Source organism: Calypte anna, chromosome 1 (genome assembly GCF_003957555.1).
Source record: "Calypte anna isolate BGI_N300 chromosome 1, bCalAnn1_v1.p, whole genome shotgun sequence".
NCBI lineage: Eukaryota > Metazoa > Chordata > Aves > Apodiformes > Trochilidae > Calypte > Calypte anna.
Genome location: NC_044244.1, coordinates 51602960 through 51626571, shown reverse-complemented (window position 1 = coordinate 51626571; position 23612 = coordinate 51602960). Strand labels below are relative to the sequence as shown.

Here is a 23612-nt window from a genome sequence, read left to right as displayed (position 1 = left end):
GAAGGGGCTTGTTGGTGAATTGCAGGCATCTGAGACCATATAATTCTCAGATTCGTCATTTTGGGGACAGAATTGAAGCCCTTCTTCTACTCAGGAAGGAACAGCAGATACTTTCTGTGAGGAGAGGGAGTGGTGAATGTCTTGTGCCTGGTGGGGAGGAAGCCATGGAGATTCTCTGTAGCAGTCCAGGCTGGACTTGCTAGCATGAGGGGACTAGAAGGTCATCCCCTTCAGAGTATGTAGGAATGAGGAAGACATACACAGGCGTGTGTATATGGGAGTGTGCGTGCCAGTGGTTGCTTGCACATTTGCTGTTTCAAGGGGCTTCCTGATGTGGATACACTTGCTGTCTCACAGTTCCTACAAGGGAGGCCTCCAGCCTGTGCAGGATGGGGGAACCATCTTCTATACCAAAGGTGGCTGGAGGTAGAGTCCTGCACAGCTTCAGTACAAAAAGTCTTTGACCACTGATGAGGAGGGATCTAGCCAGCACAAATACTTATCCTAGAGGAAATGTCTTTCCAGCTTGTGGAAGGTGCATGGTTTTCCATGAAAGTGCAGCCCTAGTGAGAAGCTATGAAAAAAGAAAGGCAGGACATGTCTGAGGCAGGGCTGGTTTTCATGAGGGTTGTTTATCAGGTAACTTTTGATGGTCACAACATTCCCATCATTTATAACTCTACTCTTTTTTATTTTTATTTTAGCACTCCTGGTGCATCCTGAAGATTCTCTGAGAGCTGAGATTGTCTTTTAGGAGAGGAAACAAGATTAAACACTTTATAAAACAGAAGAGTGTTATGCTAAAAGCAGACAGCAGCTGTCATCTTTGCTCCAAAGACTTTTAAGGGCCTCATGAGAGACTCTGGTGATACTGAGCACCTTGCTAAGACTCTAGGGAGCTTGGTTTATGTGATGGAAATGGCTGGGGGCTCCATGGCTTCTGCCTGTTGCCCCTGGCATGGCAAAGCTAAACCATGCAGAGATGGACAGCAAAGCAAAGGGTATGTACCAGGTATTTTTCACCCTAGATGGTGAACACGTGATCTACCTTGAGGTCAAACCAGAGGTGCTGCATCTTTACTGAAAGGCGGGTTTGCCCCATTTCTTTCCTTTGGAGAGTTAGTGACTGAGGGCCTTTTTGCAGCATGATTGAAGTGCTTGGTTTCCTAACCATTTTTAGGTCAGATGTGTTAATTACCCTGACCCAGCTATTCTAGCTGTAAATGCAAAGTCTGTGACAGCCAGCACAGATGTCATATTGATGGGGAAGGGCTGGAGAATGCTTTTTGTAACCCTGTGAGGAAGTAGAGGCACTTCTGGGCTGCAGCACATGTTGTACCACACCCCAAGTGGGAGCTGGGTGTTTTTTAGCTGCGTATTTACAATAGGTGCTGATGGCAGAAGAGTATTTCTGTCTCTTATAACATATGGGGTTTTATTGGTCAAAATCCATGAAGAACCATAAAAACTGTGATGGATTCAAATAGTGTCTCTTTCCTAGAGCCATCTCCAGGATGCTCAGCAGGAAAATTTAAAGTTGATACTCCAAAGATGAGGGGGCCAGTGTAGGGCTGCTCTGACACAGGATGAGTCTGGTGGGGGGACAGCTAGGCTGGCTCTCCATGGAGGGAGGCTTCAGGAGGTCATACTCTGTTCTAGCTGTGTGTTATTCATCCCTCTCATTTTCACTTGGCTTCACAAAACACAGTAGAGAGCTAATTTGCAGCGAGTTGTTCCCATGCTCTGAGTTTCTGTAACAGATATGGGATTAGGATCGTGGAGAGGAGGGGCTGGTTTTGAGGGAGGGACATTTTGAGTGGGTCATTAGGTTGTTTCTTTTTTTTTTTTTTTTTAATATTCCCAAGGGTTAATTCTCTAACCTGCTTGGTCTTTGGCATGTGGAGGGACACATGCTATCTCACAAGTTCAGGGCAAGGCAAACACACCAAAGCTGGTGACCTTCAGGAAAGAGAGGAGAAAATCGTCTGTCCCAAGATCCCAGTGTGGATGTGGGTGTGCGGCAATGTGCGAGAAGATTTCTTCCTTACCTCTGGTGTTGCTAAAATTCCTGCCTTATATGCCTCTAATTGTAAATTTCCCCTAAAGACATTTGGTGTCACTGTAAGGACAGTGTTTCTCTCTCTCTCTCTGCCTGTACAGTTATTCTCTATCTCTTGCTGTGCAGTTCGCTCCATGAGCCGTTGGTGAACATGCCATAAGACAGATACAGAGGGAAAGACAGACAGACAGAAACCACACACCAGCCCTTTCTCCTTACTTCTCACCATGGAATAGCTAAACTTGCCCCCACTCACACCTCCATCACCTTCCAGCACCCTGAGATTATTTTAACTCTTTGGTCTTTTTGGAAGGAAGCTTCTGTCACTTCCTAACATTCCCCCCCTCCTGGAAAAAACACACACAGAGCTCCCCAAACCCTCCCTTCAAGGAAGAGGTCTCTTTTTTACCCTCTTTTCTTTTGCTCTGACTACAGAGCTTCATACTCCAGCCTGAGCAGCTACAATTTCTTACCATGTATTCTCCTTTTAAACCATCTCCTTCCTGCACACGCTCAGTCCTTGCAGCCACGGATCTAACACAACTCCCCGCTCCTCGCCTGCAGGTTCTTTGCTCCCTGTCACTCAGCTGATCCTGATCTTTTTTCTTCCTATTTTTTCCCCCCTCCCGGGGTGCTGAGGTGTGTGTGTCTGTGTGTGAGAGTGCCTGTGTGCAAAGCGGGGAGGTGGGGGGGCTTTTTTTTTTTCCTTGGTGAGGGAATTTTTTTTGAAGCATCTTCATTATTATTTTATTTTGCTTCTCTGACTTGGACACTTCTCCCTTGGAGATTTCTTTTCCATGCAAAGGTAGGTGAGACGCATGCACACCTGGCTAACCCTGTGTCTGTCTTGTTTTGCTTGGTTTTTCTGTCCTTTATATAGAAAACTTGTGTACCCACTGTTGTACCTGTATCATTCCTGTTTTGTTTCGTACCTGTTTCCTCTCTGGCAGAAGTAAAAGCTGAGGGTAGACATGTCTGTAATGTCAATTATTCTGTCTTTTCTGAGAGGAAAGTTATTTCTCTGTGCATGTCCAGCTGAACATGTATGTCTGTGTGCTGCGCACATGGATGTGTGACTGCCTCTGTTTATCCAACAAGTAGCAGTAATCGATTTTGGTGTGTGTTTTTGTCAGGGATAGTGGTGGAAAGGGAAAAACTGTGAGTCCAGCAGTTCCTGTCCATGAGCGATTGCAGCAGGGAATGTGTTTCTCACACATATTCATCAGCTTCTTATATATGACTATAAATGGTACAAGGAGTGTGAATAATCTCAGGAATTTCAAATTTAGTTTGAGGTCTGTTTAGTTTTAGGGTTATGATGAGGAAGGATGGTGGGAAAGAGGAAGGGTTACAAAATCTCCTCCCTGGAGAGGTAACTGTCTGAGACTTGTATATATATAACTTTTCTTAAAACCATCTCACTGTTCAGAGGCTTCTTGGGTTTTGGGTGTTTTTTTCTTTGCAAAGCAAGAGTTTGGTCTTGGATTTAGATTTCAGAAATTGTCTTTTCTTGTTTTGTTTATGATTATTATTGCATTTCAATGGCGTGTGCAACATTGAAAGTGTCTGAAAAGGGACAGGGAATAGGATGCACTTTAATATAGCAAATGCATCTTCTGTACATCATGGGAAGCTGTTGGCTGAAGTTGGGGGAAGTGAAATAGAAGAATTAAAGAAAAAAAGAAAAGAATCAGAAATAGGCATTGTTGACTGGCAATTATCTGGCATATTTTCTGTCAGTGATGGTTTTCATAACACTCTTGATGGATACCTCTTGCTTCTTGGTAACAGCAGCTGTGTGAAAAGTACCAGGGGCTTTAAAAAAAGAAAAAGAAGAAAAACCAAACAGAAGGAAAAAAAGCATGCATCAATTCCCTGTGAATTATTACGAAGAAAAATTGTAAACATCAAAAAGGCAGAACTTGCTCTGCATTTTCTCTCTGCGAATATGAAGTGTTTTCCTTTTTGATCTGGGGGTTGCTAGTGGTTCTGTATCTCTGTCGCTTAGAAGACTGCTATGTTAATTGTCAGTTGTTTCTGGGTGCTGTTGCAGAGCTCTCAAGTCTTAAATTCTGGGCTGGGAATTGAGGATTTATTATCCCACATGAAGGAAGGCGTCTGCTGACCCTCCATCCCCCTATCGCTTAATTTTTTCACTCCAGCATGTATACTTCTCTGTTGGTAGAAGGAAATCCACAAGCTCATTATGTTCTCACCACCCTACCTGCAAAGAAACTTTTCATTCAAAGCCCTGGGAAGGGAATTCAAGAGTCCTGTTTCTGACCCTCTTTTCCTTTATGGTTTAAGGACACTGTCTAAGCATCTGTACCTCAGCCAGCACTGCCCTATCCTTCAGGTCTGGCCAGGAGCCTTAAGCAGGAGGCAAAGGCTTATGCTGCTGTACTGTGGGCATTTATCTCTCTCTCTATTAAATAAAACAATAGTTTCATGGCACTGGCATCAAATGTGAGCTTCTGAAGAATGGCAGCAGTGCACACCCGTTGGTGAACATCTAGTGCCATGATCCTCTCCCCAGGGCATCTGGGAGACAGGCAGGGATCAAATCTGGGCATTGTGCTCGATACCCTGCCCATTGGTGGGGCATTTATACTGAGCTGGCTGGGAGAGGGTGTTGTGCCTTCAGATCTTACTGGAAAGCATGTGTCTGAGCACTGTCTATCTCCTTGCACCAGCAGATCCACGTTTCAATAGGAGATCTGATGGTGATTATCTCAGAGGAGAGCTGAGGGGACAAGGAGGGAGCTTTGATCTGCTATGTCTAAGGGGTTTGCCCTGTGATGCCTGGATCAAGCTGACAGTTCCTATCATAAAGGAGTTGTTATGCCAACCTGCCTGTTTTCTCTTACAAAGACTACCCTTGTTGATGCTTCAGAAGTGTTTTCAGGCAGTGGATCTGGCCAGAGAAGGCACAGTGGCGCAGCCACTACCATTAAAGGGAGTGAGAGGAAGCATCATTTGAAGTGGATGCTGATTCACGAGGAGATCACTGCTTGCTTGTGGATGTTTTTTCCTTCCTTCCTTCCTTCCTTCCTTCCTTCCTTCCTTCCTTCCTTCCTTCCTTCCTTCCTTCCTTCCTTCCTTCCTTCCTTCCTTCCTTCCTTCCTTCCTTCCTTCCTTCCTTCCTTCCTTCCTTCCTTCCTTCCTTCCTTCCTTCCTTCCTTCCTTCCTTCCTTCCTTCCTTCCTTCCTTCCTTCCTTCCTTCCTTCCTTCCTTCCTTCCTTCCTTCCTTCCTTCCTTCCTTCCTTCCTTCCTTCCTTCCTTCCTTCCTTCCTTCCTTCCTTCCTTCCTTCCTTCCTTCCTTCCTTCCTTCCTTCCTTCCTTCCTTCCTTCCTTCCTTCCTTTTTGATGGCTTAGGCTGGCCACCTTTGATTTTGGGAAAATCAAAACCTGTAATTCCAGGCTCTGCTGCAAAGAAGCCATATGCTTGCTCAGCTTTTTTTTTTTTTTTTCCTAGGGTAGATGTGGGGAAATGGTGAAATGAATTTTAATTCATTTTTCTCTGAGAGCAAGTATCTACAGCTGGAAACTCATGAAATGCATACACAGTGTCAGGAATCTTTAAAAGACCTGGCCACTGATATAAAATTAATTTATTCTTTTATTAAATCAAAGTCCTAATCCTGCAAATTCAAGCAAGCAGTGAACGGCTGAACTTGCACCAGAGCCTTGATAAAACTGCTGGGTCCACTGATGAGTTTAGAAATCAAGTGGTGCAGGTGGATTTGCAAGATCAGGTAGTAACATTTCTTAGCTGTATTTTTTAAATCTGTAAGATGGGATAGCATAGGGCTGATTTTAAGATCTAAAATTTCAAGATCTAAAAACTCCAACCTGCCATTGGAAAGTAAAGGTTTCTTCCCAGTGATGCAGAGGTGCACAGTTGTTTATAATGACCTAATAGAGTCAGCTTATTTAGTTTATTCATCTGTGCCTGAAATGCATATCTTGAAACTCTTAGAAATCACGTAGCGGTTTGAAAAATGTCTTATGCTGTTATAAAATTTATTTAAGTCCTCTAATCATAACTCAGACTGCATAAATCAACCCACTAACTTGGTAATAAACTCCTTGATTTCCCAGTACTTGTCAGGCCACTGTGTTTGAAGCATTGCGGTGTTCACTGGAGAGCAATCAGCCCAGTGCATCAGCTACTAATTGCAATGAGGACTTCTCAGAAAATGCTGTGTTGCTTGCCCTAGACTGCAAGTGTGTGGTGCTGTGGTGGGGCAGGAGGGAGGTGGGCTCTTGGCTAACCTGGACTCAGTCATCAAGGGCTTTGTGGGTTGATACCCGTCCTGTGTGCCCATGGTGAACATGCTGAGGACTCTTAGTGTGAAATTCTTTTGGTTGGTGTTGTCTGCGGTAGCTTGTGTTTCCCAGCACCTGCAGAGTGATGTACAGCAGCCTGATCTCTGTCTGACCAAGGCAGGACTGGAGAAATTCTTCCAAAACAAAAGGATCATCCCCTCTATATCAAGTGTGTGTGTGTGTATTATGAAAAAAAAAAAAGCAGGCAGCTGGTCTCTGTTTCTCACATAACCATTGTCTGCAGTGCAGGCACCATATCCTGCTCCATCATGCCTCAATGTAAAACTTGACAGGGGTGTCCTAGAGAGAGCTGGCAAAGGGCATTTCCATGGGAAACCACTGGAACTTGGGGTTATGGTCGCATGGTTGAACAGGATGGAGAGGAGCTGCTGATCTGCACTGCTGGTGAGGTGGCAGGTGCTGGGGATTTTGCTGCTGTGATGTGGATGCTGAGAGTATTTGTGTGGTATCATTAGAAGTGGGGGTGAGCTTTTTATTTCCTTTATCTGAAGTGTCTGAGTTTGGCCGTGGCTAGAAAAATAGAACTGTACAGAGAGCACAGGTGAGGTTAGTGGTATTAAATATTTCTTAGTTGTTGGGTTAGGATGCCCTGCTGACAGGCTTGATTAAGTTTCTTGCAAGGACAGAGATTAGGAATGGATTTTCCTACAGGTCAGAATGGCAGTGATGGGTGGGATACTCCTGCTGCTGCTGCAGTGTGTGAGTGTGTGCAGTGTGTCCTGCTCACCATCATCTTGCATCTCCTCCCAGAGCAAGGACTTTTGGCGGTTGTGTCCTCAATTAATTGTCTTCCTTGGGAGTTTTTTCTTTCCTCTTTTGCCTTTAGAGCTACTCTGAGTGTGCCAGGAGGGGTGGTGGGAGACATGGGAGGTGGGATAAATCTTCGATAGACTCTTTTGGACCTAATTTCTTTGCAAGGTCATCTGCTATGGGGATGGATTGTACTACAGGGGTCTATTTCAGGTCTCTGGTCAGATATCCTTCTTTGGCATCTGTGCTGCTTTTCAGTGGTTTCTATTTAAGAAACCATCCAAGTTTTGATTTGGTTTGTGCTTTTGTTTTGTTTGCTTGGTTGGTGTGTGTTTTTTTCTTTTTTCCTCTGATGGCAGCAGAGAGAGAAAGGGGACTTTTCAGGCTTATATAAATGAGCAGTGGTGTCAGTAATCAAATCACGTGGGATGCAGGGACCCATCCTATCTTCGTAGCTATATTTCTCTCCCATATCCCCTCTCCTTTCTGGAGGCAGAGCCTGGGGCATCGTCATACTCCACATATCTTCAGCTCCCTTCCTATTTTTGTTTTTGCCAGAGTTAGTTTGCTCCAAATGTGCATCTAGGTTTATGCAGATAATCTCATCTGGAGTCAGGGGGGTGGGTGCAGTAATTTATTTGAAGCGAGTGATGTAAAACATAACTCTTGGTGCTCCCCAAATCCCTTACTGTTGTGTTCCCTTTAGATGTGCTGCCTTCTCTCTAGCTTCTCCCCACCTCACTTTCCCCTCTGGGGAGTCTCCAGATTTGAGTGGTGATGTAGGCTGGGATTAAGCCTTGTGGTGAGGTAAGGATATGTATGTGGGAGGTTGCACCCAGTGCTATGTTGTGACAGTGAGCAGAGGGTCTTCTAGGGCCTCCCCACTCCTTGTGTGCTGCTGTTTGCTCCACCTACTCACCAGTCCTGAAGGGAAACTGAGTCAAGCTGGACACTGAGACTTGGACAAATTGGGCAGAGAGGTTGGTCTTGAAAGGACGGTGTGCAAGGGCAGAGCTTCTCACTGCTGGTTTAGCTCAGGTGGGAACAACCAGCGTGGCCACAGCCCCGGGCTGCCCTTCTCCAGCCACTCCCAGTGCAGGTGCAACGCCAGGAGCTGCAGCACTGGGAACCATCTGTCTTTGTGGTGGGCAGGAGCTGCAGCTGTGTTGCCCTGGTGTGGGCTTCTCCATGAGGCTCAACCAGGGTATTTTCACATTTTTCCTCTTCCTGCGAGCACTTTTTATTTTGTCTCAAGGGATGAGGATGTGACAGTCACCCTAAGGCCATTGCTGCTGAGAGCCTACAAGACCACTGGCTTCCCCTTCATCATCCTCATCAGACCTGTCTTAGCTGACAGTTTTATTGCTGATCTGGAGGGGGGAGTAAACAGAGTATTAATGACTTTTCTGGATGATGATTAAACAGGTTTGTGCCTGCTGAGGGGGATGCAGAAAAATAACACAAAGGGAACCGGCGAGGTCAGAAAGATGGGCGGAAAATAACGTAATGAAATTCATCTGAGGAGAAGTGCAAGCTAATGCGTCTGGGGGCAATGCAATCTGAAACACGGGGTTTGAAGGCCTGGTGAGGGCTGGGGAGGGGAGGGCACACCCCGTGAGATGAGGTGTGATGAGAGATGGAAAATCAAACATGGGCTTGCAGAGTGCCGGGCCCAGTGACAAACATCACGGTAGCAGTCTGGTAGCAGCCCCGTGTAAAGGCAGCGCTTGGCACATCGGTATCAGCAGAGCAGTGGTAGGCAAGCAGCACTTCTCAGAGTGGGTCTGTATGAAGAGATCATGGGGCTCAGGACATTAATTTATGAGCAAGGATGAAGTGCTAAAGATGCCTAGCTTGGCTAAGTGGTGGTTTAAGTGGGAGGACATGACAGGAATCCACTCCCATGAAATGTGCCTGAGGAGGAGGCATGGCTGTGAGCAGTGCAAGGCCAAAGGGGGCCACAGGGGGCAAAGAGGGGCAGACTGGAAAGGAAAAATGCTGTCTACAGGGCAGAACTTTCCCATGGACAGACAATGGGGACCCATGCCCCAAAGGAGATTTTTGAGTGCCTGTTTATTTCAGGCACCAAAGGGGAAACTGTTTGTGAAAGCAAACCTGTGTGTTCTTTGGGGAGCAATGGGATGAAGCTGAGGCCTTCAGTAGCAATAAACTCCAGGTTTCAAAAGTCCCACACAGTTTTTCCACAATTCTCCATGGGCAAACTTCCTTTACTTCTGTACTGCCTTGACCCTAACTGACTGTGTTGATTGTGCAGCTTTTCTTCTCTCCTCTTTTACCTTTTCCTCATCTTTCCAGCAACACCCCTACCAGTGTCTGCAACATCTCCTTCGGGTTTGGCCAAAGGTTTCTTAGCAACATAAGCAGATCCTCACTTTTATGTGCCAGGGATGGTAACCAGAGGACTGGCCAGGACGGGGCTGTCCCAGCCACTCAAGGGGAAAGAAACATGGTGCACACTGGATGTGATGATATGGGTGGAAATGTCTAGGGGAGCCTGAACTCTCTCTTCCTACACCTTTGGGGTGCTGCCTGTGGCACAGTGTGAAGGCAGGCTCTTGCAGAGGATGTTTGCTTACCTTTATTATCTGTTCTTCTTCAATGAGAAGTGTCCTGTGCTGACAACACTGCTCCTTCTCCTGATTGGTGGGATGGGGGAATTTCTTCTGCTCCTTGTCCGGAGCAAGAGGAAGGATTTGTAATAACCAGGGTGGAAAGGTTTGGATGCCATTTGAAACTCTTTCTGCTGGGTTCTTCCACATCCCATTGCATCAGGAGGTGCTAAGCTGATGGAGAAGTAAAACTCCTCTTTCAAATTAGCTGCTAATTAAAGTTGACTCTGTTCCTCACCCAATACCCATACACCTCCACACACTTACAGGCAGAGAAGAACAGGCTCTGCCTCACATGAACAGGCAGAGAAACATGCCGGTGCCAGATGAACATAAACACAGAGGGAGCCATGTACCACTAATTATATTGTACCACCGCAAATGCTCAGAGTGTGAAACCTGGATGACTAACACATCCCCACAGCCAGACACACGCATCAAAGATAACACATAACTGGCACTTGCCATTTATAGCAACAAACAAACACGGGCTCACAACCGTGTACAACAGCACACCCCAGGAGGCACAGGCGCACATGCAGCTACCAAATGGGGTCACCCACACACATTCATAAACGTGTCATGCAGTCAGAGATAGCCTTAAATATGTCTGGGTTTGTGTGAAGCTGGCTGCGAGAGCTGTGCCCCAAGACGCTCGTTGACTTTCTGATGGACCTTTGGAGATGATAAATAAAGATGTGCGTTGAAGGTGCTGCTCCAGTTGATGGGGCCGTTTGCCCTCCCTTGTGATGCCAGGTGGAGGTTGTAATTTTTGTCCCTCCTCTGTGAGGGTGTTGCAGGATGTTAGGAGGACAGAGCGGCCACTGAGCTTCTTGCCATTTCTGAGTAACAGGTGAATGATTATGATGGATGGTCTTAAGGGACTTGTGTCCCCTTTGGATGGGAGGGGCTGTATAAACATAAGGCTGCTCTTCAAGGTAATATACTCTCTGCTTTCATCTTGGCTAGGTACCCTGGTGTTTCCCATGCAAGCAGTGCGCATGAAGAGAAGGATGGTTCTGGGGCACCATGGGCTGGCAAGGGTTGTGGGGCTAAGGATGTGGGGGGAGGCAAACTCTGAAGCTGGTCCTGTGCACAAGGAAAGATGTCCCACTGGGCTCTGGGTGGATTACTCCAATGCTGGGATGGTGCTCTTGGGACCAGTATTTCCCTCTCTTGTGTGGCTCTAACAGAGTTTTCCACTGGCAAGGTGCAATAGGCTCTTCTATGCTGTCAGCACACTAGATGTTTTCAGAAAAGGTTTGCATGAGCATTGCAAGAATTCTTTCTTCACCCAGTGTCACTGAAGAACCCTCTCTGGAGGCAGGGAGGGGTGGCAAAGAGCCAGAAGCCTGCTTCAGATGGGGAGTGATGCCAATGGGACACCTCAGGATAGCTTGCTCCTGGCACTCCTCTGATTGGCTGTGTTGTGCCTGGGAGGTCACAACATTAACAGTCTGGGGATGCCAGCTCCAGCCTTGGTGGGGAATCATATAATCATAGAATTGGCTGGGTTGGAAGGGACCTCAGAGATCATCAAGTCCAACCCTTGAACCACCGTTGCGGTTGCTAGACCATGGCACTGAGTGCCACATCCAGTCTCTTTTTAAATATCTCCAGGGACGGAGAATCCACTACTTCCCTGGGCAGCCCATTCCAATGCCTGATCACTCTCTCCGTAAAGAAATTCTTTCTAATATCTAAACTAAACTTCCCCTGGCACAACTTGAGACCATGCCCTCTTGTCTTGTTGAAAGTTGTCTGGGAAAAGAGACCAACCCCCACCTGGCTACCCCCTCCTTTCAGAGAGTTGTAGAGAGCGATGAGGTCTCCCCTGAGCCGCCTCTTCTCCAGGCTGAACAACCCCAGCTCCCTCAGCCCCCCTTATAGGATCTGTGCTCGAGTCCTTTCACCAGCCTGGTTGCCCTCCTTTGGACCCACTCCAGGACCTCGATATCCTTCCTGAACTGAGGGGCCCAGAACTGGACACAGGACTCGAGGTGTGGCCTCACCAGGGCTGAGTACAGGGTCAGAATCACTTCCTTGGACCTGCTGGCGACACTGTTCCTGATCCAGGCCAGGATGCCATTGGCCTTCTTGGCCACCTGGGCACACTGCTGGCTCATGTTCAGCTTCCTGTCAATCCAGACTCCCAGGTCCCTTTCTGCCTGGCTGCTCTCAGCCACTCTGTCCCCAGCCTGTAGCTCTGCATGGGGTTGTTGTGGCCAAAGTGGCCCGGCACTTGGCTGTGTTGAACCTCATCCCACTGGAATCAGCCCAACTCTCCAGAATGTGTCTCAGCAGAGACCCTGCTGAGTGGTGCATGCCAGGAGGTGATGTTGGGCTGTAGAGAGAGACATCCCTAAACTGAAGTGCTTCTGAATTGTGACATCTCTTTTTTCTCTCAAGCAATCTCCTTTGCTCACTAAGTTCACCTCTTCCCTTGTCTTTGCAGAGCGTCCTTCCTCAGCAGAGTCACAAAACCTGCTGTCCAGCAGGTCCCAAGTGGGGAAGTGCTGAGCCAGAGGCCAGCAGCTTCTCCCTTGCCTGCCAAGTGGATGAGCACCCTGCCAGCACACATGTCCGGAGCAGGCGTGCGTGCCAGATGCAGGACCAGCAGGAGCTTGGCTTGTGATGATGGTGGTTTCAAATGGCCCTCAGGAATGGAGGGTGGGAGGAGGAATGCAGACTTGAGACCTGGATCTGGGGAAGGTTTTAGTGCAGGCTGTGCAGGGAGGAGCTGCCAGCCCACAAATACCTTCCTTTCCCCTGGGACGAAGGTGCTGCAGATGCAGCATCATTCCTCCAGCACTATGTGACTTTTGCAGGAGAATGTTTTCACGTGTTTGGGGGGCATTTGGCCAGAAAATAAAAGTCAGGGGTGGGGAGGTTTGATTTTCATGGATGGATCTGACCTGCCACCACTAGCTGGGGATAGGCTTGCCTGGTCAAAAGGCTGAGTGGGAAGAATGTGCATTTGGCCACATTGTGACCATCTAATAATTCTCCTGTATTGCCCTTGTCACCGTAACCAGTGCTTACACAAAGGAGAGGTTAGAGGCATCCCAAAGGCAAGCTCTGGGCTCTTATAATTCTATCTGCTTCTATTGGTATTTTATCTGGGTATGAACCTTCTCTGCTGATGCACTTTTTTCTGTGTATGCTGATGTGTGCATGGGCCAAACTCATTCCTCTTGGTCATTTTTATTAAAATAGGGCTTCTCCTGGGTTGAAATATTGTAACAGACTCACTCCAACCGAGTTATACGGTAATGCTACAGTGTGAGAAGACCAATAATTGCAATCCCGGAGAAAATTTCAGCATTGCTAAGTTGCAGCCTGGCCAAAACAGTGAAAATATCTGATTCCAACCTCCCCATCTGAGCTGGTAGTGGTGAGAATTTTTCTCCAGCAGGGAAACTGCTTCCCCTTTGAAGCTGAGACAGGAGAACTGGCTGACATAAAGAGCTCAGAAGTGCCCAAATGCTTGGGTTTCCCCTCTCCCTCTTTTGACATAGAGTTAATTCTGCTTTAAGTATGAAGTAAACCGTGATCACAGCCTTGAGAGTGTGATCTGCCTGTTTTGGGTGGCAGAGCAGGATTTACTCTCACAAAGAGTGAGGGCATTACATCTCCACTAGGGCAGCTGTCATTCAAGGTCTGTATTTTGCTTCAGGACTCCCAGAAGGATTGACCTAGCTTTGAGTCCATATGATGTCTGTTGAGTGGCTCTGGGTTGCACAAATTGGAGCTATAAACTGCCCATGAGACAGCCACTAACCAGTTTGTTTGTGCACATGTTTGACATGGGCAGAGCTGCATCTGGAAGTCTCAGGTGCACCTGGCAGTGGTGAAATGGAGAAGAGGCACTCAACATTTGCTTGGAGGAAAGCAAGGAAATGCTGATTATGTGGTTTCTCCCATTCCTTTGCTCTGTTGCATTGTTAATTATAAAGCTTTTTACGTCACAGTTTGGAACTGTCATGCCCTCATCAGCTGTAGATGCTCTGAGCACCTTAATTAGTCATTCCTCCTGGCTGTCCCTGCTAACCTTTCTCCTCTGTGTTGTTAATGGGAAAAAAGATGGGCTCAGCCAGTACATGTTAATAGCCTGCAAAGGAGCCAGCTCAGAGCTGGCAATGGGGAGCTGGCAGGAACAGGGAAGAGAAAAAGTGGTACAAGGAGTTGCATGGGTGCTCAGTGTTAGAAATCTGCTGAAACTGAAAACAGAAGTGCTGAATGGTGGGAAGGATGTGCTGCCACTTTTGTCAGAGGGGTTAAAAAATTATGAACAGCATCCCAAAGTCTGTCAGGAGACAGGATACCTGTTTCTTTCCAATAGCTGCAGGCCTTTGGGGTAATGAATTCAAAGTCTCCCATGCTATCCCCTAAGGGAAAGTGTGTCTGCTTTCTAAACCTCTGCGCTTGCTGCTCTTTGTTCTGACAAATACCAAGCCTCGGAGTACAAGTAAAGCTTTGGATCAAAGTGTGTGTTGGAAGCAGGGGCTGAATGAACAGGGTGGGTATACAGAGCTAGCAGGGTCTTAGCTGGGGATAATGGAGAATTGCAGCCCAAGGTGGAAAAGTTGGCTGGATGTGACAGATGATTGCTGTGGAGAGCACTGGAGAACATGAACGCTTCAGTGTGGGCATCAAAGGTGTCTTGGGCTGAAACAGTGAGTATGCCAATGCAGAGCAGCATCAGCAGAGATGTGTGTGGGCTGTGTGATGCTAAAGTGAAGGGGATTGAGCTGAGCATAAACTATGATGAGAGTGTGAGTAGACAAGGTCTGTGCCATGGATCTTGGTGACAGACATCCTTTCCTGCTGCTGATCAGCTCCATTCTGCATTGCAGTATGTCTGAGTGTTCTGGTGTTGCTTTGAAACCTGTACTGCTAGCATGAGCACTCCAGAGCATGCCAACAAGGTGAAAGGAGGAAAATGCTCATCAGGCCACCATCAGGCAGTCCTTGAGAAGGTTTGCTTTCCTAAGAGTGCCACTGTTATCATCCATCCCAAGCCAGGCCATGGAGTTAGTTTATTCCCTTCACTTTGACAAGCCACTTCCACTGAGCTATTTAGCGGACAACATTTGGCTTTGCATTTTCCCAGAATAAAGCTGCCATTTATGTGCACCCAGATGACAAAGTGATGTTTTTCAGCAAAAGCATTGATGCGTTGCAGTACTTAGGTACCACTGAGTATGACATGCTCTTCTGGTCTTCCAACACCCACACGTACTCTCTGGCCATCCCACTTACTGGAATAATGACAATAACAGTCTGGGTAGAGAATGGATTGAAAATAGTCCTGAGGAGAAGGACTTGGGGGTGTTGATTGATGAGAAGCTAAACATAAGTTCCCAAAGTGTTCTTGTAGCTCAAAAAGTCAACCATACCCTGGGCTGCATTAAAAGAAGCATGGCCAGCAGGTCAAGGGCGATGATTCTCCCCCTCTACTTTCATGAGACGCCACCTGGAGTATTCTGTTCAGTTTTGGAGCCCTCAACAAAGGAAGGACATGGAGCTGTTGTAGTGAGTCCAGAGGAGGGTCACAGAGGTGATCAGAGGCCTGGAGCACCTCAGGCTCTCTCATATGAAAACAGACTGAGAGAGTTGGGGTTGTTCATCCTGGAGAAGGGAAGACTTCTGGATGACCTTATTGTGGCCTTCTAGTACCTAAAGTGGGGCCTACAGGAAAGCTGAGAGAAAATTTTTACAAGGGCATGGAGATATGGTTTTAAACTGGAGATAGTAGATCTAGGTTAGACATTAGAGAGAAATTCATCAGTACGAAGGTGGTGGGACACTGGAACAGGCTGCCCAGGTAAGCTGTGGATGCCTTCTCCCTGCCAGGGTATATGATGATTCTATGAAAGCTTTTGCAACCTGTCTTCATGGTGCTTCCATGGTCTGGGCAAAGCAGAGCTCCACAAGCTCCAGTAAAGGGTGCTTAATATTTAATCCCCCTTCTAGTTTGTGTTCCAGCTCCCTGTTTGAAGGAGCAACTGCTCTGTCTGGGTTTGACATGCATTTGCCAGTGTTGCTCTTAAGGAGCCTGCCCAATGAGAGATGTGGGACAAGGCCAGCCCTGCACATCCTTGGATGGGAGAGGGCAATGCCTGGGGCAGCAGAGCTGAACCTGGGGTTAGTAGGACTGTGGGAGAGACTGTGAGGGCAGGGTGGCGGTGTTCTGTCAGGATGGGCCCATACTGGTCCAAAGTGCAGTTCTCTGTTAATGTGCTCAGGTTGGCTCCAGAAGAGTTGGCACCATCATGAGTTGGTGTGGCACTGTGCCAGGGTGTCTCAGGGGTTACAAGGATGATTTATGGAATAGTTAGTCATGGAGAAGACTAGCCAGCAGAGTCTTGGTGGAGGGAAGGACTGTCAGAAAATAATTATGCTTAAAACTGCTTCAGCACTAAGTGTGACAGAGGTTTATTATTTGTCAGAGCCACCAGTCCTGCAGCTCTCCCCTGCTCCAGACTCACCAGGAGAACACAGGCACACTCTGCTCTTGCTGCTGATTCCTCACGTGGCTTTCATTTCTCTTCCTCTCCTCTTTTCCAGGGGTTCCTGCTTGTGGCTGGCATGGCAGAGTACATCCCCCACCCTGCCTCCACTTGGCTCGCAGGCCCACAGCCCCCTCACACCTCTGCTGTCTGCCCGCTGGAGCCCATGGATCCGGAGGTCTCGGAGCAGCAAACGCCGCTGGAGCAGCCGCCATCCTCCCCAGAGCTGGGTGAGGATGAGGAAGTCACGTCCCCACCGGATCCTGATGTCCCCTACCCCGACTTGGCCCCAGTTGTCTTCTTCTGCTTGAAGCAGACCACCAGCCCACGGAACTGGTGCATCAAGATGGTGTGCAACCCATATCCTTCCTGAGCTTCCCCTTCATCCTCCCTTCCTCTTCCTCCCTCCTGCCCCATCCCTCTCTCTCTCTCTGCCTTCCCGGGGTGCCTGGCAGGTAAGGAATGGCGTTTCCTACATATTTAGCAGCCTGATTTGTTTGTTGCTTGCATTTAAACAGAACTTCAGCTGTTTTAGTGCGTGATCAAAAGAAGCTTATTATGAAAGAGGGGACTTCAGAGAGAGCTGCTGACAGCCCCAGTCACAGCGTGGGTGAGGGGAGAGGGGCTGAGGAGAGGTATTTTAGAAAGACCCGTTCTTTCCCTGCAAGACCACCTTGTCCTCAATGCCCCAGGACAGGGTGGCAGCTGCCAGCTTAGGAGCTGGCTGGCAGGCTGTCATGAATGGCAGAAATGCATCCTTCTTCTAAGCATATGAACTTTAGTGGGAGTTCATCTTGCCCTTGGTGAGGGGACCAACACTCCTGGACCTCGATGGCAAGGATACCTAGGGGACCCCTTGCTTTTCCAGGCAGCACATGTCACTCACTGTCCTGCTGGTGTCTTGCTCTGGTGTCTGGCCAAGACTGAATGGGAGGATCTGGTGAGAGTTTGATGCTGAGCCTTGTACGCCCTGGGGGAGATTTCTGGGATGTGAGCATGTCTGTCCTTTGCAGGTCAGCAGTCACACATGTGTGTCATCGTTCTCACTAATGCCTTCATTGCAAGTAGGCTCCTAAAACTCAACAGGGCAAATGACTGCCACCTGAACAGCTCATTAGCACAGAGGCTGCTGGGAAGTCATGGCCTCTATGGCTCTTGAGCCGAAGGCAACATAAAACACAGGTGGAGAACCCTGGCTGGTTTTTGGAGTGTGGGAGCACCCTCCAGAAGAGGAGGAAGTGAAGGAGATGATGAATCATGAAAGAGGTTGGTCTAAAGCTCTAGGCCAAAAATCTCAAGTGGTGGCACTTTCTACACAGAATTGTCTTAGTTCCTAGTTAGGTGGGTATTATCTATAAAGGATGATTTTATGGTTTTGATGAATTGGCTGCTAGATTAAATATGAGCATCAGGGCCACAGAAAAGAGTCTTTTCCTAAGAGCCCTTTTAGCTTCGAGAGTCAAGCTACAGGTGAAGTCTTGAGGTGCTGTGAGCAATAACAAATGCCCCTTAGATGCCTGATGAATCCTGAGAATTGTTTCAGTTTCAAATGTAGAAAAATTTGAGTTTCTGCTCGGAGCTCTCGTCTTACCGTTCAGAAGCTCTTAAAAAATGATGTGGTCTCAAGCACAGGTTATCACTGAGAACTTGTTGGAGATGTAGGTTTTCTGGTTTCTTTTCTACTGAGCGCTCCTTAAAATGTTAAAACTTCATATTGAATTATGCATTACTTTTCGATCAGTGTGTGTCTGTGCTGGTTATTATAGGCTGTGACTCTTGTCTCAGCATGTGGTGGGCTCAGAGTAAAGCATGAAAGATTTGTATCTCAGTGCAAAGGCTGGATTCAGAAAATGAGAGTGGAGTAATAGCCTAGGTTTGGGAGAAGATTTGCTCTTGAATGGGGGAAGGAGCTTGTGGATGGAAGAACAGCCAAGACTGGCCCTAGCTTTGGCTAAAAAGTCAGTCAGAACAGTCACTCCAGTTTGGTATACAGCAAGGAGTTTGTTTTAAGATATTACAGCTGTGTTACTGAATGAGTTTTGGCACTATATGCCCATCTTAGTGTTTAAATGTTACTTCTGTCTTAACCCTCAGACATGCATGGTATTTGAGTCTGAAAAAGACTTTCATAGTAGAAGCTATGGAGGGAAGGAAAAGTCCTCTGTTGACATTATACCTGGCTACATGTGAATTGGGATGAAAACAATGGTGGGGCTGACAGAAACCTTTTGGGATGGTTGTTTCAGAGCTGTGATTTCAGCTCAGCTGTGTGAAGCTAGGAGTTTATTTGAAAAGCAGAGACTCAGTGGAGAGAGTTCAACCCCCTCCTTTGATTTTCCCCTGACCCCTTCTGAAGTTCTGATTCTGAAGGGATCATGCAGTAAGTAATTCCCATAATTTTTCCCATAATTTTTCAAATGAAGGATTGTTTTTGCATTATGATGGCTTCTTGCAGCTAATCCTACCTTTTTGGCATCACACCTTGTTTTTTCAGAGTCATAGAAATAGTACAAATTATAGAACATAGAGATAGTTGCAGATGTCTCATTATTATCTCATCCCTGGCTGGGAATGGAGCCCTTTTGCAAGGGTTGTTTCTATGAAAGTCAAATCATATCTTCTAAGAATTTATATTTTCCAAGAATCATATCTTCTAAGAATTCCTATATATAAGAATTTATATATGTATTTTTCCCTATCTAATTTTTTTTCATCCCTGTTATATTGGTTCTGCTGTGTACTTGTGCCAAGCAGAGGCAGGCTGAGTCACTGTTGCAGGGCAGCACATCAGCCTTCCTGAAGATTCAGCAAAAAAGAAGGGGCGTTAATTAAAAGCATCTTAATCTTCTCATTGACTTTCTACTAGGCCAGAACTTCATGGTGATTTTTATGGAAGTACTGTCAATGAGTCTTAAAATGGAAGCTCTGATCGTTAAGGACTATATAGCAATTTTTGTAAGCATGAGGTCGTTAACCACCGAATTTCAATTTAGGTAATTGCATTCTGCCTACTTAAATCCCCCTCCCCTAAAGATTATTTCTCCTTCCATAGGCAGTCCTGCAATTTTGTTATGTGCTATTAAACAACAGCCATACTTCTTTGCTGCAGTGCAGTAAGAGAAGAAAGAACTACTTACACCTGTGCTTTAAGTTGACTTCTGGGTGCATATTAGTGTATAAGTGTGTGATGCTGTTACTGCAGACATTATGGACTCCCTCTTTAGATGGGGACTACATTCCATGTGAAACTTGTGGTGTTTGTCCCCAAAGGGAGCACTGATGGTACATTTTTAACAGTGCAAAGAAGCCTGATGCTTTGAAATTAGGTGATTATGTGTTTCTGGGGTGGCTTTACATACAACATGAATGAATGATTGAATTGCCCTAGTTTATTGACGAGCAGATTTATTTATTTATTTAATCCTGATTAATCTTGTTAGATTCATTTAATTCCTGTGTAATCAGCCAGGTGTGCAGAGCAAAGCACAACTGGAGCCTCACCTGGCTTCTGGTAACCAGCCTGTGTGAAAGGAGCTTGATGTGATGCAGCATGTGAACAACTGGCCTGGTCACCAAACAGTTTATTTTGATTGAATTTTGTTTTCTGTTTTGATGAGCAGACTCAAAGTTGGTTGTTCTGAGTTGCAGAACCATGAGGCTGTTGCAGCTGCACCGTTATTAAAATCAATATTTTAGATATAGTTATGAAAGAGACTAAGATTTTTTTTTTATGAAACCTAAACTCCGTGACAAATAGGATTTCAAGTAGATCTTGGAGGGGAAATAGGGCGGAAAGTGTGAAAGCATATTTCCGAAACAACTGCATAACATTTATCTTATGAATTTATGAAGTGATTGGGACTGAATAAAGGATGTACCACATGGCATCTTACATGGATTCTGATGCATTTTGCAAATTATGAGAAGATTGAGACAGATTCCTGGATCACTGCATTGCTGTTTCAGTTCTTAGGGTTCTATAAAGATTTTACACTTCATCCATACTTAGGGTCAGATGCAATAGATTTCATTTTTCCTTTGAGCCTTTCTTTAAAAGAAACTCTTCCCAGGAGGCCCAGACCTCCCTTTGCTGTGGTATCTCTAATATTGATGTGACAGTGAGAGCAAGAATGGAGTGTGCCATTAAAAAAAAAAAAAAAAAAATCAATGCTAAAACTTGTAGCAGTAATGAGAGAGTCTCTGTGGTTCACTGCTCTGTCATTTTCTTTCTTGTTGTTGAATACCAGGCCCCTTCCCTTGTTTGTCAAGTGCTGGCCATTTGGGCTTCTGTTTTGCTCTCAGGCAGTGAAATGTTGCATTGCCAGTTGATTTCAGTGGTACAGGCTGAGTGGGTCGGGTCTCAGTTGTGCAAATGAAAAGCTCAAATGTGCACTTAGCTGTTACACCTGGGGCTGTGCTTTATAGGCTATAGAGCAGGGTGGCTTCTCAAAGCTGGTAAGGCTGCTTGGGTGTACTGAGTAGCTGCCTTGTAGCTCATGAGCTTTAAAGATCTTCCCAGTTGTGGCTTGGCCACTGTACCTGTCTCTGAAGGTCCTAAGATGCTTCTGGGGGTATTTTCCCCTTTAATTTGTAGTGTCAGATCTATCAGCTTAGGCTATATGCTCGGTCCACAAGGACACTAGGGTGGCTTGGTCAAATTGATGGGGGAACTGGAAAAACATACAGATTTATTCCCCAACCCCCTCCTTGCCTGTTGCCAATGATACTGTTTACATACAGGCCAGCTAGGTATAGGATGTTTGTTGATGGCTATAGTGGTGTTTCATGATGGAAAGTCTCCAATGTGAGTGGAGAAGAAAACACTGGAGGAGCAAAGAAAATAATATGCATGAGGGGCAGTAATTTGTGCCTCTCTTGGTGGTGGAGAGCTATATGGGGATGCTGTGCTTCCAAAAGCACTACTTTTGGTGTGATGTGCACAGCTGAGGGGCCAATAGGTGTGTTATAAAGTATACCCTGGGTAAAATCCAGTTTGGGCAATCTGGTTTTGTGTTAGTGAAATTTTACTTGCAGATTCTGTAGTGTGCTGTAATTGTTTCCACCCTAAGCTGTTGCCTTCTGTACTGTTAAACTCTGGATGCAGTCTTCATAACAACTGAATGTAGTTAATTAATAAGCAAACACCAGCTGTAAATTTACTGCAAGTCTTGTAATAGTTGATGTCTGCCTTAAGGTTCCTGTAATCCTCTGATTAGGTTTACTTTTCTTCTTACATTTGTACATTTATTTATATGTGTATAGATATATAAAATTAAAAAAGGAAAGGTTCCTGCCTCAAGTAAGTAGAGAGAAGCTTGGAAATCTGACCAGAAGGTATAATAATACATCAAAAGCTGGGTGGCTTATGAATTTTAAGCAGCATTCATCATTCTTGAGGACCTAGGGATCATGGTTTTCCCCTCTTGGGGTCAGAAGTATCAGCTTTTATGAGCATACCTGGAAAAAAAATACATAGGTTATTACTACTTCTCTGTTGTCTCTTTGCAAACCTGGATCAAAAGGCAGATGAAAGAGTCTGGCACTAATCTGGGGGCTTCTGATAACTTTGTATTGTTTTGGGTAATCAGAAAGGTGTTGCTGCTGTGCCCTTAAGAATTGATTGATTTCTGTTGATTGCACAGCTTTTAGCCAGCAGATATATCTGTATACCCAAGACCCAACCAAGTGCAAGATGATTTTTTTTCTTCTGTAAGAGGTTATCTAACCTCTCTGCACTTCACAGCATGCTAAATCAACTTTGCAGTTGCTCCTGCTGCATGGGAAACTGAGCTGATCCAGAGCTTACCACTGGAGATGCAGTGTAGGTGGCATTGGTGCTCCCTTGGGCAAGAGCAGAGTGCTTTTCAAGTTTTAAAAGGAGGGAAGCCTGCTTTAGATCCTGCTGGTTTTTAGTGCCAGGCTCCCTACTGATGGAATGAAGTTTGCTGTTAGTAAGGAAGGAGGACTTTTAATAATCCAGTTTTCCATAACCTTGATTAATACTTGAAGACAGTGCATGCACTGGACCGACATGGCCATCTCCCCAGGCCTAGTCTCCCTTCCTACTATCAACTGCTCTCCTCCCCTTCAATGATAATATGAACTTTAAAAGCAGTTACTTCCTATTCTTGTAACTGATCCTCAATTTTCCTGTTGATTTTTTTCTCGGAAATATGCCTGAGCTTCACCCCATCTAACACAACCTGTCTGAAAACCAGGCATCCAGTCTCTTTCCATAGATATTTGACAGGGTCCTGTGTGCAGCAGAAAAGTCAGCATGCTGAACCTAACTGTTCCCTTCAGAGGGAGAAGGTGCTCTCTGGAGGTTATTTTTTATGCTTTACTAGAGAGTTTCTGGGTAGCAGATTGCAAGGAATGCTGCCTAGCATCCTGGGCTGCCTTTAGGGCTGAGATGCTGTTTGGTTCCCCAGATGATGGGAGGGAGGCAAAGAGGAAGGCAGGGAGCAGGTTTAGTTTTGGAAATAGTGCAGTCTGAAAGTTTTAGTGTTTCCGTAATGATGTATCAGCCAATCTTCATTCTGCAGGAGGAGGGAAAGGCACACTGTCTACCTGAACTCTGGATTGGGAAAAAGTAGTAAATTCCAGCTTCTTTCCTGGAATAGAATCTGTGTTTCTTGGTTGTGGTTGGCAGGCAGATGCAAGGGGTATAATAGTGCTCAGGACACACAAGTAATGGAGAAGGAAACAGCCTCTGCAAAATTAGTGGGAAGCGAGCGTCATTAGTGCGGGTCATTTGATGTGCAATTTTACAATAGGAGGTTTAGAGGGATCATTTGCACAGTCAGACATGGTGTAAATGGAATTTAAACTGTTACGTTGTCATTAATAGCACACAAGGGATGGATATGCTTGAAGGGGATTTGCATGCTTGTGATCTGTAAGAAATTGGCTGGGTTGTGTGTATGCGATATGTACACGATTCCAGGCAAGTGGGCATGTGTAAAGGGATGAGGTCTAAATTTGTCTGGCTTGCAAGCTGGCCCTATGTATCTAAGCACAAATGCTAAGACAGGATATTTCACTGTCTCACATCCCTTCAGCTTATTCTCTGGAGATTTTTATAGTGAGAAGTCGAAGACCATGCTTTGGAAATGAAGCAGGACAAAGCACAAATAAAACCATAGCTATGACTGACTGAAGCTTTAATGTCCATGGGGTCTAGCAAAATCAGAAATGAGGCTGAAAAATTTCTTGGTGCATACCTACTGTCTTCATGCAAGGCTCTGAACAATTATCCTGTTGCTGAAGGATAGATTCTTACTGTTGGAGGAAGGGCTAACTTCAAAATAG

At 46.0% G+C, this 23612-nt stretch overlaps 1 protein-coding gene across 1 annotated transcript in view; it reads left to right on the top strand.

The window, feature by feature from the left end:
• Positions 1-16380: 16380 nt before the first annotated feature.
• Positions 16381-23612, top strand: part of CACNA1I (calcium voltage-gated channel subunit alpha1 I) — a 158713-nt gene continuing 151481 nt past the window's right edge. The window contains exon 1 of the mRNA XM_030447826.1: positions 16381-16661. Coding sequence (XP_030303686.1) covers positions 16381-16661 — 281 coding nt within the window. The remainder of the gene's footprint in view (positions 16662-23612) is intronic.